Source organism: Bombina bombina, chromosome 7, assembly GCF_027579735.1.
Source record: "Bombina bombina isolate aBomBom1 chromosome 7, aBomBom1.pri, whole genome shotgun sequence".
Taxonomy (NCBI): Eukaryota; Metazoa; Chordata; class Amphibia; order Anura; family Bombinatoridae; genus Bombina; species Bombina bombina.
Window position 1 is genome coordinate 243504389 of NC_069505.1, and position 17173 is coordinate 243521561.

General features: G+C 35.2%; 1 protein-coding gene across 1 annotated transcript in view; it reads left to right on the top strand.

Moving 5' to 3' along the window:
• Window positions 1-413: 413 nt before the first annotated feature.
• TMF1 (TATA element modulatory factor 1) overlaps window positions 414-17173 on the top strand; it is a 197874-nt gene continuing 181114 nt past the window's right edge. Inside the window, exons 1-2 of the mRNA XM_053720684.1 lie at window positions 414-841; window positions 4291-5495. Coding sequence (XP_053576659.1) covers window positions 727-841; window positions 4291-5495 — 1320 coding nt within the window. The 5' untranslated portion in view covers window positions 414-726. The remainder of the gene's footprint in view (window positions 842-4290; window positions 5496-17173) is intronic.

Genomic DNA, 17173 nt, shown 5'->3' on the forward strand with positions numbered 1-17173 from the left:
TAAAATAAGACAAAGAGCCAAGAGTAAAAGCTTGGTATCTTATTCAGAATTTCCCTATTGAAATTAATGAAAATTATGGTGCCACCTTTGGTGCCAAATTTCATGATTAATATCATTAACTTTGCTAATTGTTGTTTAATAAATAATTTATTTCATGAATAAGAAGCTAACTAGAATAATAAGAAGCTAACCAGCATTCGAATAAGAAGCTGGCATGGCCGAATAAGGAGCTAACTTCAGCATTCGAATAAGAAGCTGGCTGAATAAGTTGCTAACTTCAGCGTCTTCTGTTTTTAGTTATTTTTTATTAGTTTTAGGGCCACGCCCTCTATGACGCAACTCTTAGCGTATAACCTCCGCCCACTTTATACACCACGCCCTCTGTAATGACGGCAACTACCTCCTGTCGCTTCCCATGACGTCACCCCTGATTTGTTTACTGCTACGTGTTCGGGAAGTGACAGAAGGCTCCGGGGTGACAGCAAAGCCAGAGACCACCCTGAGTTCTAGGCCCCGGGGTGGCAGTTTAGGCAAAGCCCACCCCAAGTGCCAGGGTCCGGGGTGACAAAGCAGCTAGTGCTGTCCCGGGTGACAGGAGAGCCTGAGCTCCCCACGGGCGACAGACCCGGAGAGTTGAGGGCACAGAGCATGCGTTGGGAGCGCTGTATTCTCGAGACCTGAGAGGCCCCACAGTCAGCTGAGCTTGTTCACAGCCTCACCCGCAACATGAGCTGGTTTAATGCCTCTCACCTCTCCAGCTTCGCTAAACAAGCTCTGTCTCAGGCCCAGAAATCCATAGACCGTGTGCTGGATATACAGGAGGAGGAGAGAGACACACAGGGTGAGACACCTGGGTATATAGAGAGGAGCAGGGGGAGAGTGCTGCGTATATAGAGAGGGAGCAGGGTCAGACTGCTGGGTATATAGAGAGGAAGCGGGGTTAGACTGCTGGGTATATAGAGAGGAGCAGGATGAGACTGCTGGGTATATAGAGAGGGAGCAGGGTGAGAGTGCGGGATATATAGAGAGGGAGCAGGGTGAGAGTGCTGGGTATATAGAGAGGGGAGCAGGGTGACAGTGCTGGGTATATAGAGAGAGAGCAGGGTGAGAGTGCTGGGTATATAGAGAGGGAGCAGGGTGAGAGTGCTGGGTATATAGAGAGGGAGCAGGGTGAGAGTGCTGGATATATAGAGAGGGAGCAGGGTGAGAGTGCTGGGTATATAGAGAGGGAGCAGGGTGAGAGTGCTGGGTATATAGAGAGGGAGCAGGGTGAGAGTGCTGGGTATATAGAGAGGGAGCAGGGTGAGAGTGCTGGGTATATAGAGAGGGAGCAGGGTGAGAGTGCTGGGTATATAGAGAGGGAGCAGGGTGAGAGTGCTGGGTATATAGAGAGGGAGCAGGGTGAGAGTGCTGGGTATATAGAGAGGGAGTAGGGTGAGAGTGCTGGGTATATAGAGAGGGAGCAGGGTGAGACTGCTGGGTATATAGAGAGGGAGCAGGGTGAGACTGCTGGGTATATAGAGAGGGAGCAGGGTGAGAGTGCTGGGTATATAGAGAGGGAGCAGGGTGAGACTGCTGGGTATATAGAGAGGGAGCAGGGTGAGACTGCTGGGTATATAGAGAGGGAGCAGGGTGAGACTGCTGGGTATATAGAGAGGGAGCAGGGTGAGACTGCTGGGTATAATGAGAGGGAGCAGGGTGAGACTGCTGGGTATATAGAGAGGGAGCAGGGTGAGACTGCTGGGTATATAGAGAGGGAGCAGGGTGAGACTGCTGGGTATATAGAGAGGGAGCAAGGTGAGAGTGCGTACGCTGGTTGTACAAGAGGAGAGAGAGTGACTGTGCATACGCTGGGTGTACGAGAGGAGAGAGAGTGACTGTGCATACGCTGGGTGTACGAGAGGAGAGAGAGTGACTGTGCATACGCTGGGTGTACGAGAGGAGAGAGAGTGACTGTGCATACGCTGGGTGTACGAGAGGAGAGAGAGTGACTGTGCGTACGCTGGGTGTACGAGAGGAGAGAGAGTGACTGTGCGTACGCTGGGTGTACGAGAGGAGAGAGAGTGACTGTGCGTACGCTGGGTGTACAAGACGAGAGTGGCTGGGTGTACAAGAAGAGAGAGAGTGGCTGTGCGTACCCTCGGTGTACAAGACGAGTGTGGCTGGGTGTACAAGACGAGAGTGGCTGGGTGACGTCCTTTTCACAAGAACATACTAAGGTAGGCTCTGGAGTTAATTTGTCTTGTGCATCACAGGTTGACCCTGGTTTACACAAGTGTAGAATGCTCTTACTCATATAAAGTCATTGGGAAGTCAAGGAATTACCCTCCTGACCCCTCTGCAAATCAGTAATATATTATAACATCTATAGTTCAGGAATTCCTGGTATGATCTGTGATCAATTAAATTAGCTTAAAAAATGTTACATCTCCCAAAAATGTTGAAATAATGTCCCTGGGCAGTAAACACTTTTTTTTTTTTGTCATATGCACCGAAACAACTTATAAAAACATTTTTATTATTTATTTTGTCCCCTTGTCATTTAATTTATCTTTGAAAATTGAGGGTTTCCTAATTCTCTGAACTTGAAATGTACCCTGCTGACCTATCAAGGCTAACACTGCTACATATCTGCCCCTAACTGACTTTGTCAGATAACTGTAAAATAATGTACTTAAAGGGACATAAAACCCACATTTTTTCTTTCATGATTTAGAAAGAGCGTGCAGTTTGAAACAACTTTCTAATTTACTTCTATTATCCATTTTGTTTTATTCTCTTGATATTCTTTGCTGAAAAGCATATCTAGATAGGCTCAGTAGCTGCTGATTGGTTGCTGCACTTAGAAACCTCGTGTGATTGGCTCACCTATGTGCATTGCTTTTTCTTCAACTAAGGATATCTAAAAAATGAAGCAAAATAAATAATAGAAGTAAATTGTAACGTTGTTTACATTTGTATTCTCTATCTGAATCATGAAAGAAATTTTTTGGGTTTAGTGTCCCTTTAATGACCGTGGCTGTTGTCTGGAGACTAAAGCCCAGATTGGCTCCTTCAAATACGGGAAATAGTGAGTGAAATGTGTCTATTTAAAAACAATTGCAGTAAAAAGGATGTAATATTGTTTTAAAAACATTTTATTCTATTCAAAACAACAGAAATGCCTTCTAATTGCAAGGTGATATCTGTCCTTTTAAGTGTAAAGTCTCAAATTCCTGCGCAAAATAAAGTATCACCAGTTTTTAAGCTAAATAAATATTGCTGTAATGTATCCTATCTTTTCATTTACATAATGTGTAATATGTCATTTTTATGTCACACTGGTGTATGTTGTCAGCGCAGTAACTGTTGGAAAACGAGGCCTTCATGTATATGATAACAGTGTGTTTGTAACAATGTTATACATAAAGTGCTCTCATGGAAAGGAGCCGTTTCAGCAAAGGGTTCAAAGAAAAAAAGTTTTTTTTTTTATAATAAATTGTGCGCTTCATATGATTTATACCAATTCATTTTGACTACCACATCCCTTTAATAAAACAAAGGTTAATGTTAAACTACTATAATTTTTGTGTGTGTGTTTGCTGTTGTAGATAGCACTATGGTGGTTCCTATTTATGTAGAACGTTGGTAGGGAAAGCTACCAGTCTGTTTACCAATGAGACATCTGGGTGATGTGTGTTTGCTGCTATTGGGTTGTTGTAGATAGCACTATGGGGGTTCGTATTTATGTAGAACGTTGGTAGGGAAAGCTACCAGTCTGTTTACCAATGAGACATCTGGGTGATGTGTGTTTGCTGCTATTGGGTTGTTGTAGATAGCACTATGGGGGTTCGTATTTATGTAGAACGTTGGTAGGGAAAGCTACCAGTCTGTTTACCAATGAAACATCTGGGTGATGTGTGTTTGCTGCTATTGGGTTGTTGTAGATAGCACTATGGGGGTTCGTATTTATGTAGAACGTTGGTAGGGAAAGCTACCAGTCTGTTTACCAATGAAACATCTGGGTGATGTGTGTTTGCTGCTATTGGGTTGTTGTAGATAGCACTATGGGGGTTCCTATTTATGTAGAACGTTGGTAGGGAAAGCTACCAGTCTGTTTACCAATGAGACACCTGGGTGATGTGTGTTGGCTCAAGGCTTTTTCCCTGTTATGTATCAGCTTGATCACTTTGTATGTTGCGAAGCAGATGATTTCTATACGTTTTTAATTGGAAGTGACAGACTTTTATTACAAAGCTAATGCAATTTAATGGTCATCAGTTTATTTTCTTTTTCTTTTTTTCTTTCTAGACAATGATTCTTCCATAAAAAATAGCTGGGAAAACTCAAACTGGGGTGGAACTACAGAGGAGTCCCTAAATCAGGTTATTTTATCCCCAACTGCTATCACTAAGCCAGTTAGGCGGTCAGTTGTGGATGAGTCTGAAAGCTTTTTTAGTGCCTTTCTGTCTTCCCCGGAGGTAAACACTGTCTCTGTTAGTCCCGTTGTTTCAAAACCTCCAACCAAATCCCAAGGACTTAAAGAATGCAGAACACCCCAGGTAATTTCCCAAGCTGATCAGGGAGATACAATTCAAGACAAACTGGAAAAGCATGAGGAATGTCCAAGCCTACCGCAAAATAATGAAAGACCAGAACCTCCAGCAGAAGAGAAACAGGAGTCAAGCATTGCTGAGATTTCTGCTGAGGAAACCTGTAACACTAAAAAGCCCAGCCAAGATCCTCATAAAAGTTCTGAAGATGTGAAAGATAAAAATGTTGTCTTGAAGTCAGAAGGACCTGTCAGCACTACGCCCGCGGTTATACCTGAGGATAAAGACATTGCAGTAGATACAAAAGACCAAAAACCTGAAGACAGGCAAAGTAATACTCCTTCACCACCTATTAGCACTTTTTCTTCTGGAACCTCCACAACCAGTGATATAGAGGTTCTGGACCATGAGAGTGTGATTAGCGAGAGTTCCGTCAGTTCAAGGCAGGAAGCGTCCGATTCTAAAGCCAGCCTCCATCTAATGCAGACTTCCTTTCAGCTTCTGTCTCCGTCTGTGGAATTCGGACGTTTAGATGAGTTTCAAAAACTCACTGAGAGCTGCTCGTCCTCTGATGCTTTTGAAAGGATTGACTCTTTCAGTGTTCAATCCCTAGACAGTCGTAGTATAAGTGAGCTTAATTCTGATGACGAGCTGTCGGGGAGAGGTTGCACATTGGTTTCTATTGCTGTGAGCCCTTCTGCCGCCAGCACGGACATAGCCGGCTCTGTAGAGAGTAAATCTGATCAAGATCTAAATGAGACGCTAGTTGTGCACTCATCAGAAGACGTTGAGATGGAAGAAAGTGGAAGGAGTGCAACTCCGGTTAACTTGGAGCAGCCAGAACTGTTGGTTACTTCTTCTCAGACACATGAAGCGTCCGTTTCCAGTGAGGACGTGTTGCAAGAGTTACAGGATATTGACTCGGAGCCAAAGGGTGATTACACAGCTGAAGATATGCAAAAGGTAATCATTCTGACAAGGTATCTAAAAGAACTTGTATTGTTTATTAGCACAATAAATGACTCCGATCATATAGACCTTATCAAAACAGTTCATTGCAAAATGTAAGTTTAAAGCGAAATAAAACAAGTTGGGATAAAGACAAAATATAATTATATGTACTTTAATTACTTTACCTGCAAATGTATACTGCAGTGCCTCGCCATTAACCCTTTCTTTTTAGTTTCTGAATTGTAAAGCTCTAACTCCCCCCACACATTTCCTTCTATGGCTGTATCTATATCTATTGTTGTTTTGGTAGAATGCAAAAGTGAATAGGGATTATCTGCTGGAGCTGCCTAGAAGCAATGAATTTAGTTGAAATACAATGCCTGTGTCTAAACACTGATAAGAGGGGTGGAGTTGGCTGCTCCAGGCAGCTTAGCTATGTAATTCATTTTGCTTATTTTTGAAAATTATTTTAAAATACTTGCTAGAACTTTTTAAACTTTTTTTTTTAATGCAAACTATTTTTAATTAATTAGCTCTTTTAGGATATGCACAGATCTTAACCTGTTTTATGTCCCTTTAAGTACGCAGTAAATTATCTCTATTCATAAACGGGCAATGTACAAATAACCATCATTGTTTCCTAATTTACACATTAAAGGGACACTAAACCCACATATTTTCTCTCTCATGATTCATACAGAGCAGCATTTTATTTTAAATCTTTTATGTCCAATAGGGGGTACAAAATAAGCAAAAATAGAAGCAAATCGCACACATTTTTCCGCCACGCAAAGCACAATAATAAATGAGTTTCCCACATCGCATGGCGTAAAGCTAGATACTAAATCAGAGATAACATGATTCTCTGTTTAATCGGCATCCAATCTAACTGCAAAAAAGACAAATATAAATATATTTTATTTAGTACCTCATAATCTATTGGTTAGTTTATCTTTTTTAAGGAAAAAGAAAGAAAAGGGATAGAAAGAAAGGGGGAACAAAGGGATAGATGAGCAAGATAGCTACCACAGTTAGCTCTGAATTCCTAAATAGAAAAATCAGTTGATCTCTCTCAGCAGGGGAAAGAGTTTTAATAAAAACTGACACTTTTTAAAAAACTGCCTGTTATCAGATTCAGCATTCAAATTAGTGTCTATCTGTTCCAAAATACATTGTTTCTTCAGACAGTTTTTGACTTCTAAGATACTGGGGGTTGCATTCACTTTCCATATTTTTGAAAATTAAATATCTAGCTGCACGAACAGTCATACAAATTAATTTATCATTAAACTGAGGTACTTCTCTATCCTTACCTAAAAAACAATATAGAGCAACGATAGTGCCAGAGGGGAGACCTTCAATGACTTGTTTAGCCAATATTCTAGTTTCAACCAAAAATGTCTTGTTTTAGGACAATTCCAGATCATATGTGAAAGGTCAGCTGCAGGCAGCGAACATTTTGGACACTTATTAAATTCCAAATTCCCAAACCTGGATCCTTTTTCAGGAGTGAAGTATGACTTGTAAAGAAGTTTAATATGCGATTCCCTCCACGTAGAGGACAGAGTGACCTGTGTCATTTTTTTTAAATGGAAGCTTGGACAAACCTAGTATCAATGTTGTTATGAGGTGTCAGTACATTCCAGTCGGTAGCCATTTTTTCTAAGTTAGATATGCCCTTAAAGGGACACTGAACCCAATTTTTTTCTTTCTTGATTCAGATCGAGCATAACATTTTAAGCAACTTTCTAATTTACTTCTATTATCAAATTTTCTTCATTCTCTTGGTATCTTTATTTGAAATGCAAGAATTGAAGTTTAGATGCCGGCCCATTTTTGGTGAACAACCTGGGTTGTTCTTGCTGGTTGGAGGATAAATTCATCCACCAATAAAAAAAGTGCTGTCCAGAGGTCTGAACCCAAAAAAAGCTTAGATGCCTTCCTTTTCAAACAAAGATAGCAAGAGAACGAAGAAAAATTGATAATAGGAGTAAATTAGAAAGTTGCTTAAAATTGCATGTTCTCTCTGAATCACAAAAGAAAAAAAATTGGGTTCAGTGTCCCTTTAAGAGAACTGAGAAGTTGGTAACATGGGGAAATTGACATGTGCCCATTTTTAACCAAAACTAACCAACTTTCCAAATTCCCCCAAGGTCCAGCACCAGCCTGATTCATTCGTTAATTCTTCAACAAAATGTCTTGCTTGTAAATACGCGAAACACTCCTTATTAGAGAGTGAATTCTTCCTTAAAGGGACAGTATACACTCATTTTCATATAACTGCATGTAATAGACACTACTATACAGAATATGTACAGATACTGATATAAATATACAGTATACACTCATTTTTATATAACTGCATGTCATTGACACTACTATACAGAATATGTACAGATACTGATATAAATATACAGTATACACTAATTCTCATATAACTGCATGTAATAGACACTACTATACAGAATATGTACAGATACTGATATAAATATACAGTACACACTAATTGTCATATAACTGCATGTAATAGACACTAATATACAGAATATGTACAGATACTGATATAAATATACAGTATATACTAATTGTCATATAACTGCATGTAATAGACACTACTATACAGAATATGTACAGATACTGATATAAATATACATTATACACTAATTGTCATATAACTGCATGTAATAGACACTACTATACAGAATATGTACAGATACTGATATAAATATACGGTATACACTAATTGTCATATAACTGCATGTAATAGACACTACTATACATAATATATACAGATACTGATATAAATATACAGTATACACTAATTGTCATATAACTGCATGTAATAGACACTACTATACAGAATATGTACAGATACTGATATAAATATACTGTATGCACTAATTGTCATATAACTGCATGTAATAGACACTAATATACAGAATATGTACAGATACTGATATAAATATACAGTATATACTAATTGTCATATAACTGCATGTAATAGACACTACTATACAGAATATGTACAGATACTGATATAAATATACATTATACACTAATTGTCATATAACTGCATGTAATAGACACTACTATACAGAATATGTACAGATACTGATATAAATATACGGTATACACTAATTGTCATATAACTGCATGTAATAGACACTACTATACATAATATATACAGATACTGATATAAATATACAGTATACACTAATTGTCATATAACTGCATGTAATAGACACTACTATACAGAATATGTACAGATACTGATATAAATATACTGTATGCACTAATTGTCATATAACTGCATGTAATAGACACTACTATACAGAATATGTACAGATACTGATATAAATATACAGTATACACTAATTGTCATATAACTGTATGCAATAGACACTACTATACAGAATATGTACAGATACTGATATAAATATACAGTATACACTAATTGTCATATAACTGCATGTAATAGACACTACTATACAGATTATGTACAGCTACTGATATAAATATACAGTACACACTAATTGTCATATAACTGCATGTAATATACACTACTATACAGAATATGTACAGATACTGATATAAATATACAGTATACGCTAATTATCATATAACTGCATGTAATAGACACTACTATACAGAATATGTACAGATACTGATATAAATATACAGTGTACGCTAATTATCATATAACTGCATGTAATAGACACTACTATACAGAATATGTACAGATACTGATATAAATATACTGTATGCACTAATTGTCATATAACTGCATGTAATAGACACTACTATACAGACTATGTACAGATACTGATATAAATATACAGTATACACTAATTGTCATATAACTGCATGTAACAGACACTACTATACAGAATGTGTACAGATACTGATATAAATTTACAGTATGCCCTAATTGTCATATAACTGCATGTAATAGACACTACTATACAGAATATGTACAGATACTGATATAAATATACATTATACACTAATTGTCATATAACTGCATGTAATAGACACTACTATACAGAATATGTACAGCTACTGATATAATATACAGTATACACTAATTGTCATATAACTGCATGTAATAGACACTACTATACAGAATATGTACAGATACTGATATAAATATACAGTATACACTAATTGTCATATAACTGCATGTAATAGACACTACTATACATAATATATACAGATACTGATATAAATATACAGTATACACTAATTGTCATATAACTGCATGTAATAGACACTACTATACAGAATATGTACAGATACTGATATAAATATACTGTATGCACTAATTGTCATATAACTGCATGTAATAGACACTAATATACAGAATATGTACAGATACTGATATAAATATACAGTATATACTAATTGTCATATAACTGCATGTAATAGACACTACTATACAGAATATGTACAGATACTGATATAAATATACATTATACACTAATTGTCATATAACTGCATGTAATAGACACTACTATACAGAATATGTACAGATACTGATATAAATATACGGTATACACTAATTGTCATATAACTGCATGTAATAGACACTACTATACATAATATATACAGATACTGATATAAATATACAGTATACACTAATTGTCATATAACTGCATGTAATAGACACTACTATACAGAATATGTACAGATACTGATATAAATATACTGTATGCACTAATTGTCATATAACTGCATGTAATAGACACTACTATACAGAATATGTACAGATACTGATATAAATATACAGTACACACTAATTGTCATATAACTGCATGTAATATACACTACTATACAGAATATGTACAGATACTGATATAAATATACAGTATACGCTAATTATCATATAACTGCATGTAATAGACACTACTATACAGAATATGTACAGATACTGATATAAATATACAGTATACGCTAATTATCATATAACTGCATGTAATAGACACTACTATACAGAATATGTACAGATACTGATATAAATATACTGTATGCACTAATTGTCATATAACTGCATGTAATAGACACTACTATACAGACTATGTACAGATACTGATATAAATATACAGTATACACTAATTGTCATATAACTGCATGTAACAGACACTACTATACAGAATGTGTACAGATACTGATATAAATTTACAGTATGCCCTAATTGTCATATAACTGCATGTAATAGACACTACTATACAGAATATGTACAGATACTGATATAAATATACATTATACACTAATTGTCATATAACTGCATGTAATAGACACTACTATACAGAATATGTACAGCTACTGATATAATATACAGTATACACTAATTGTCATATAACTGCATGTAATAGACACTACTATACAGCATATGTACAGATACCGATATAAATATACAGTATACACTAATTGTCATATAACTGCATGTAATAGACACTACTATACAGAATATGTACAGATAATGATATAAATATACAGTATACACTAATTGTTATATAACTGCATGTAATAGATACTACTATACAGAATATGTACAGATACTGATAAAAATATACAGTATACATTAATTGTCATATAACTGCATGTAATAGAAACTACTATACAGAATATGTACAGATACTGATATAAATATACAGTATACACTAATTGTCATATAACTGCATGTAATAGAAACTACTATACAGAATATGTACAGTACTGATATAATTATACAGTATACACTAATTGTCATATAACTGCATGTAATAGACACTACTATACAGAATATGTACAGATACTGATATAAATATACAGTATATACTAATTGTTATATAACTGCATATAACAGACAGTACTATACAGAATATGTACAGATACTGATATAAATATACAGTATACACTAATTGTTATATAACTGCATGTAATAGACACTACTATACAGAATATGTACAGTACTGATATAAATATACAGTATACACTAATTGTCATATAACTGCATGTAATAGACACTACTATACAGAATATGTACAGATACCGATATAAATATACAGTATACACTAATTGTCATATAACTGCTTGTAATAGACACTACTATACAGAATATGTACAGATAGTGATATAAATATACAGTATACACTAATTGTCATATAACTGCATGTAACAGACACTACTATACAGAATATGTACAGTACTGATATAAATATACAGTATACACTAATTGTCATATAACTGCATGTAACAGACACTACTATACAGAATGTGTACAGATACTGATATAAATTTACAGTATGCCCTAATTGTCATATAACTGCATGTAATAGACACTACTATACAGAATATGTACAGATACTGATATAAATATACATTATACACTAATTGTCATATAACTGCATGTAATAGACACTACTATACAGAATATGTACAGATACTGATATAAATATACAGCATACACTAATTGTCATATAACTGCATGTAATAGACACTACTATACAGAATATGTACAGATACTGATATAAATATACAGTATACACTAATAGTCATACAACTGCATGTAATAGACACTACTATACAGAATATGTACAGATACTGATATAAATATACAGTATACACTAATAGTCATATAACTGCATGTAATACACTACTATACAGAATATGTACAGATACTGATATAAATATACAGTATACACTAATTACATATAACTGCATGTAATAGACACTACTATACAGAATATGTACAGATACTGATATAAATATACAGTATACACTAATTGTCATATAACTGCATGTAATAGAAACTACTATACAGAATATGTACAGATACTGATATAAATATACATTATACACTAATTGTCATATAACTGCTTGTAATAGACACTACTATACAGAATATGTACAGATACTGATATAAATATACATTATACACTAATTGTCATATAACTGCTTGTAATAGACACTACTATACAGAATATGTACAGATACTGATATAAATATACAGAATACACTAATTGTCATATAATTGCATGTAATAGACACTACTATACAGAATATGTACAGATACTGATATAAATATACAGAATACACTAATTGTCATATAACTGTATGCAATAGACACTACTATACAGAATATGTACAGATACTGATATAAATATACATTATACACTAATTGTCATATAACTGCTTGTAATAGACACTACTATACAGATACTGATATAAATATACAGTATACACTCATTTTCATATAACTGCATGTAATAGACACTACTATAAAGAATAAGATGCACAGATACTGATAGAAAAATAAAACTGTTTAAAAAGCTCTCAGTTTAGCTTTGTTGAAAAGGTAGCTGGAAAGCCCACTGCAAGTGGGAAATAAGACACTTCCCCCTTCCTTTGTATATGAAAAGACCCTTTACACAAACATGAGCAAGCTGGAGTAGGTAGCTGACGGTATTCTCATAAAACTTTGGGGCTTGGTTAGGAGTCTGAAAATCAGAGCAATGTTATTTAAAAATAAGCAAAACTATACATTTAAAAAAAACAAAAAACCTATCTTTATCTATTAGGTGAGAAACCCTATCAAAACCTAAATTATGCCACCTTCGAAAAGGTGCTGATTGCGTGGCTGCTGGAAATTTGGGATTCCCCATGAATGGTAGATTATTAGAAACCTTGCAATCTAAAGCCAAGAGATTGCCAATCTTCCACCAAATCTGTAAAGGGTTAAAAATTGTTTTAAGTTTTTTTTTTTTATTTCTTGGGGTATTGGTTTGGGTTTGCAATGAATTAAGGCTACAGGAAGAAACGGATGACATACATTTTTTTCCAGTTCGTTATCTGTAACATAGTCATTGGTAAAAATCCAGTCTGCCACTATACGTGCAAGGAAAACAAAATTATACAAGCGCAAGTCTGGTAGTGCAAATCCACTATATTTTCTAGGTAGATGAAATTTAGATCCTGGGGTTTTTATTTTGCCATATAAAACTTCTCAGTGCAGTATTAAACAGCCTAATGTCTTTCCCTTTAAGAATTATTGGAATTTTCTGAAGAACATATAGTAATTTCGGAAGAAGAACCATACAGAGCTATCCGACCTGAGATAGATAATGGGAGATTTTGCCAATTTTTCAATTTCTTTTTGATTTCTGTCAATACTGGAGGAATATTAAGAATATAGGAATTGTCCGGGTTAGAGGAAATAAAGACACCAAGATATTTAAATGAATCTATGACAACCCTAAAGGGTATATTTAGAGGGGGTCTTTATTTTTCCTTAACCATAAAAGCTCAGACTTTGAAGTATTATCCCTAACACCTGAGAAAGATCCAAATTGATCAATAATTGATAGTAGTTTTGGTATATTATTTCTCGTATTCGATAGCTACAGGAGGATATCGTCAGCAAAAAGAACTATTTTGATCTCCTTCCTATTTTAATACCTTCTAATTGATGTCTGACCAAGATTGCTAGAGGTTCGATCAAGACGTCGAAAAGGAGAGGACAGCCCTGCCGTGTTCCTCTTATTAACGTAATCTCTGACAATAATATATTATTAATTAACAATCTTGTATGGGGTTTATTATACAAATTCTCAATGAATTTGAGAAATGTACATTTAAGACCAAATTTAACTAGAGAAAATATTAAATGATCATAGTGTACTGAGTCAAATGCTTTCTCAGCGTCTATTGAAATAATTGCCAGGTCAGGGGTGTCCTCCCCCCCGTTCCGACCTCTCCAATGTCTTGAAATATTCAACTGCCATCAAAACCTCCCTTATTTTAGCTGAATAATTCTGTTTATATAGGAACCCAGCTTGATCCTTGTGAATGATCCTAGGAAGTATAGACTGTAACCTTTTTGCTAAAATGGGGGTGAAAATCTTATAGTCAGAATTCAGAAGGGCTATGGGTCTGTATGACTCCTTCTTACTAGGATCTTTCCCTTGTTTGAGTATTAGTCGTATATGAGGCAGAGAAGTAAGAAGATACCGGATTGCTATCAATGTACATGGCATTAAAAAGCTGGCATAGATACAGAGCAGCAATTTTAAGCAACTTTTTTATTTACTCCTATTGTCAAATTTTCTTCATTCTCTTGCTATCTTTATTTAAAAAGCAGGAATGTAAAGCTTAGGAGTCAGCCCAATTATAAATGTGTGTATAAATGATCTTATATTTCAGCTGCTTTATACAGGGGGTCACTACAGTAGATTAGCATAATCAATACACAATGCAAAAGCACTTAGTTTGAATTTCAAATGAGTAGTAGATTTCCCTTCTTAATGCATCATGTGACGGCCATCAGCCAATCACAAAATGCATATACGTATATATTGTTATCTTGCCCATGCTCAGTAGCAGCTGATGTCTCAGGAAGTGTGCATATAAAAAGACTGTGCACGTCTAGATAATGGAAGGGAATGTGTGTGCTATCTGAATCATGAAAGTTTTATTTTGACTTGACTGTCCCTTCAAAAACATCTCAGTTTTACACAATTTTAAAAGCCATTAGTCTTAGAGGAACATAATTAAATGGTCAAACTGAAATGCACCCGTGTGCAATCTAGTATTGGCTGTAATGTCCCTTTACATCAAAGAAAACCTAAAAAGAAACAGATTGAGTTATAAAAAAACAGCAAACAACTTACTTGTTTTCTTGCAAAATGAGCCACTGTCTGCAGCCAGATAAGGGAACTTAAAGGGACACTGAACCCAATTTTTTTTATTTCGTGATTCAGATAGAGTATCAAAGTTTCTTCATTCTCTTGGTATCTTTATTTGAAATGCAAAAAAGTAAGTTTTTGATGCCGGCCCATTTTTGGTGATCAACCTGGGTTGTTCTTGCTGATTGGTGGATTAATTCATCCACCAATAAAAAAGTTCTGTCCAGAGTCTGAATAAAAAAAAAAGCTTAGATGCCTTCTTTTTCAAATAAAGATAGCAAGAGAATGAAGAAAATTTGATAATAGGAGTAAATTAGAAAGTTGCTTAAAATCGCATGCTCTATCTGAATACAATTGGTTTATGTCCCTTTAAGTTGCATTCTGTCTTTCCTGAGCATGGGCAAGAACCGGACTTCCTATTGCTCTAGCTTTCATTGACCTGTAGAGACCCCATCTTCCTTGTGGGGCTGTGATAGAAAGTAATGGACCCCGCACAAATTACATTAAAAAAATAAATAAAAATAAATAAATAAAAAATTAAATAAAAGGTAAAATCCTTTTTAAAATGATACATATGATACATATTGCAATTATTTCTCTTAAATGGACATTAAACACTAAATAATTGACAGAATGGTGTATTCAGAACAAAGATTAGCCTGAGAATAATATAATAAATAAAATAATTATATTTAAATAACATTGGTTGTTTAAATATTGAAAAAATAAGGGTAACGTTTTGATGTCGATAAAGGGGACGCCACCATAATGTTTCTTAGGTTTCCTTTTCTGCTTAGGCCAATTGGGGACGGTTATAAATATCTTACTAGAGTGTGCAACCAATGAGTGTGTGGAAATTAGCTGCACGTCTACTTTTAAAAATGTTTAAAAATGTCCAGAACATTCAAAATAGCTCTAGTTAAAGACTGGGAATTCAGCACTCTTAAAGGGACAGTATACACTCATTTTCATATAACTGCATGTAATAGACACTACTATAAAGAATAAGATGCACAGATACTGATATAAAAATCCAGTATAAAACTGTTTAAAAACTTACTTAGAAGTTCTAAGTTTAGCTCTGTTGAAAAGATGACTGGAAAGCCCACTGCAAGTGGGAAATAAGACACTCCCCCTCCCCCTTCTTTTGCATATGAAAAGACCCTTTACACAAACAGGAGCAAGCTGGAGAAGGTAGCTGACGGTATTCTCATAAAACTTTGGGGCTTGGTTAGGAGTCTGAAAATCAGAGCAATGTTACTTCAAAATAAGCAAAACTATACATTTAAAAAAAAACAAAAAAAACTTTATGGGCTATATAAATAGATCATCTACAAAACATTTATGCAAAGAAAAAATGAGTGTATAATGTCCCTTTAAGTAGAAAATATAAGCAACACTCTCTAAGATAAGTATAAAAAACAAGTTTATTTATACAAAGTGCATGGGCTCGCTGCAATGACAGCATCCAGAAAGGTCACTGGAAATAACACAAAGTGAATAAAAAAGACACATAAAATAGGGCCAGCCAATGTGTGACACAAAGCAATGTTTAAGGTAACATCGTAAGGAAGATTCCTGCAAAAAGAACAACATAAAACTCTAAATATGAAATAAGTTGTGGAAATATGCGCAGACCAACTACATCCACTCAAAATACTCAGCACCCCCAAAGAGCTAAGGACGCAACGCCTGAGCTGAGGCAGGAAAATGGGCTCTAAGTTGTCTTATATTTTCTACTTAAATTCCCAGTCTTTAACTAACTAGTGCTATTATTAAGTATCCCTACAGCTCCCTTTTCCCAACTTGCATATTTTATTTAATGGGTCTACACCATCTTTTACATTAAGGTACCAATACATTTGTCCTAAGACAGTATCTCGGTGTATTTTTTCCAGTAAGATTCCTGTGCAACACTCCTCTCTCCCTCAAACTGCATTTTTCCATCCACTATTTAATAAACTGTGTAGACAGGAAAATGGAACAAAATAAATACTGGAAATATATTGCAAAGCTGTTTTACTACAT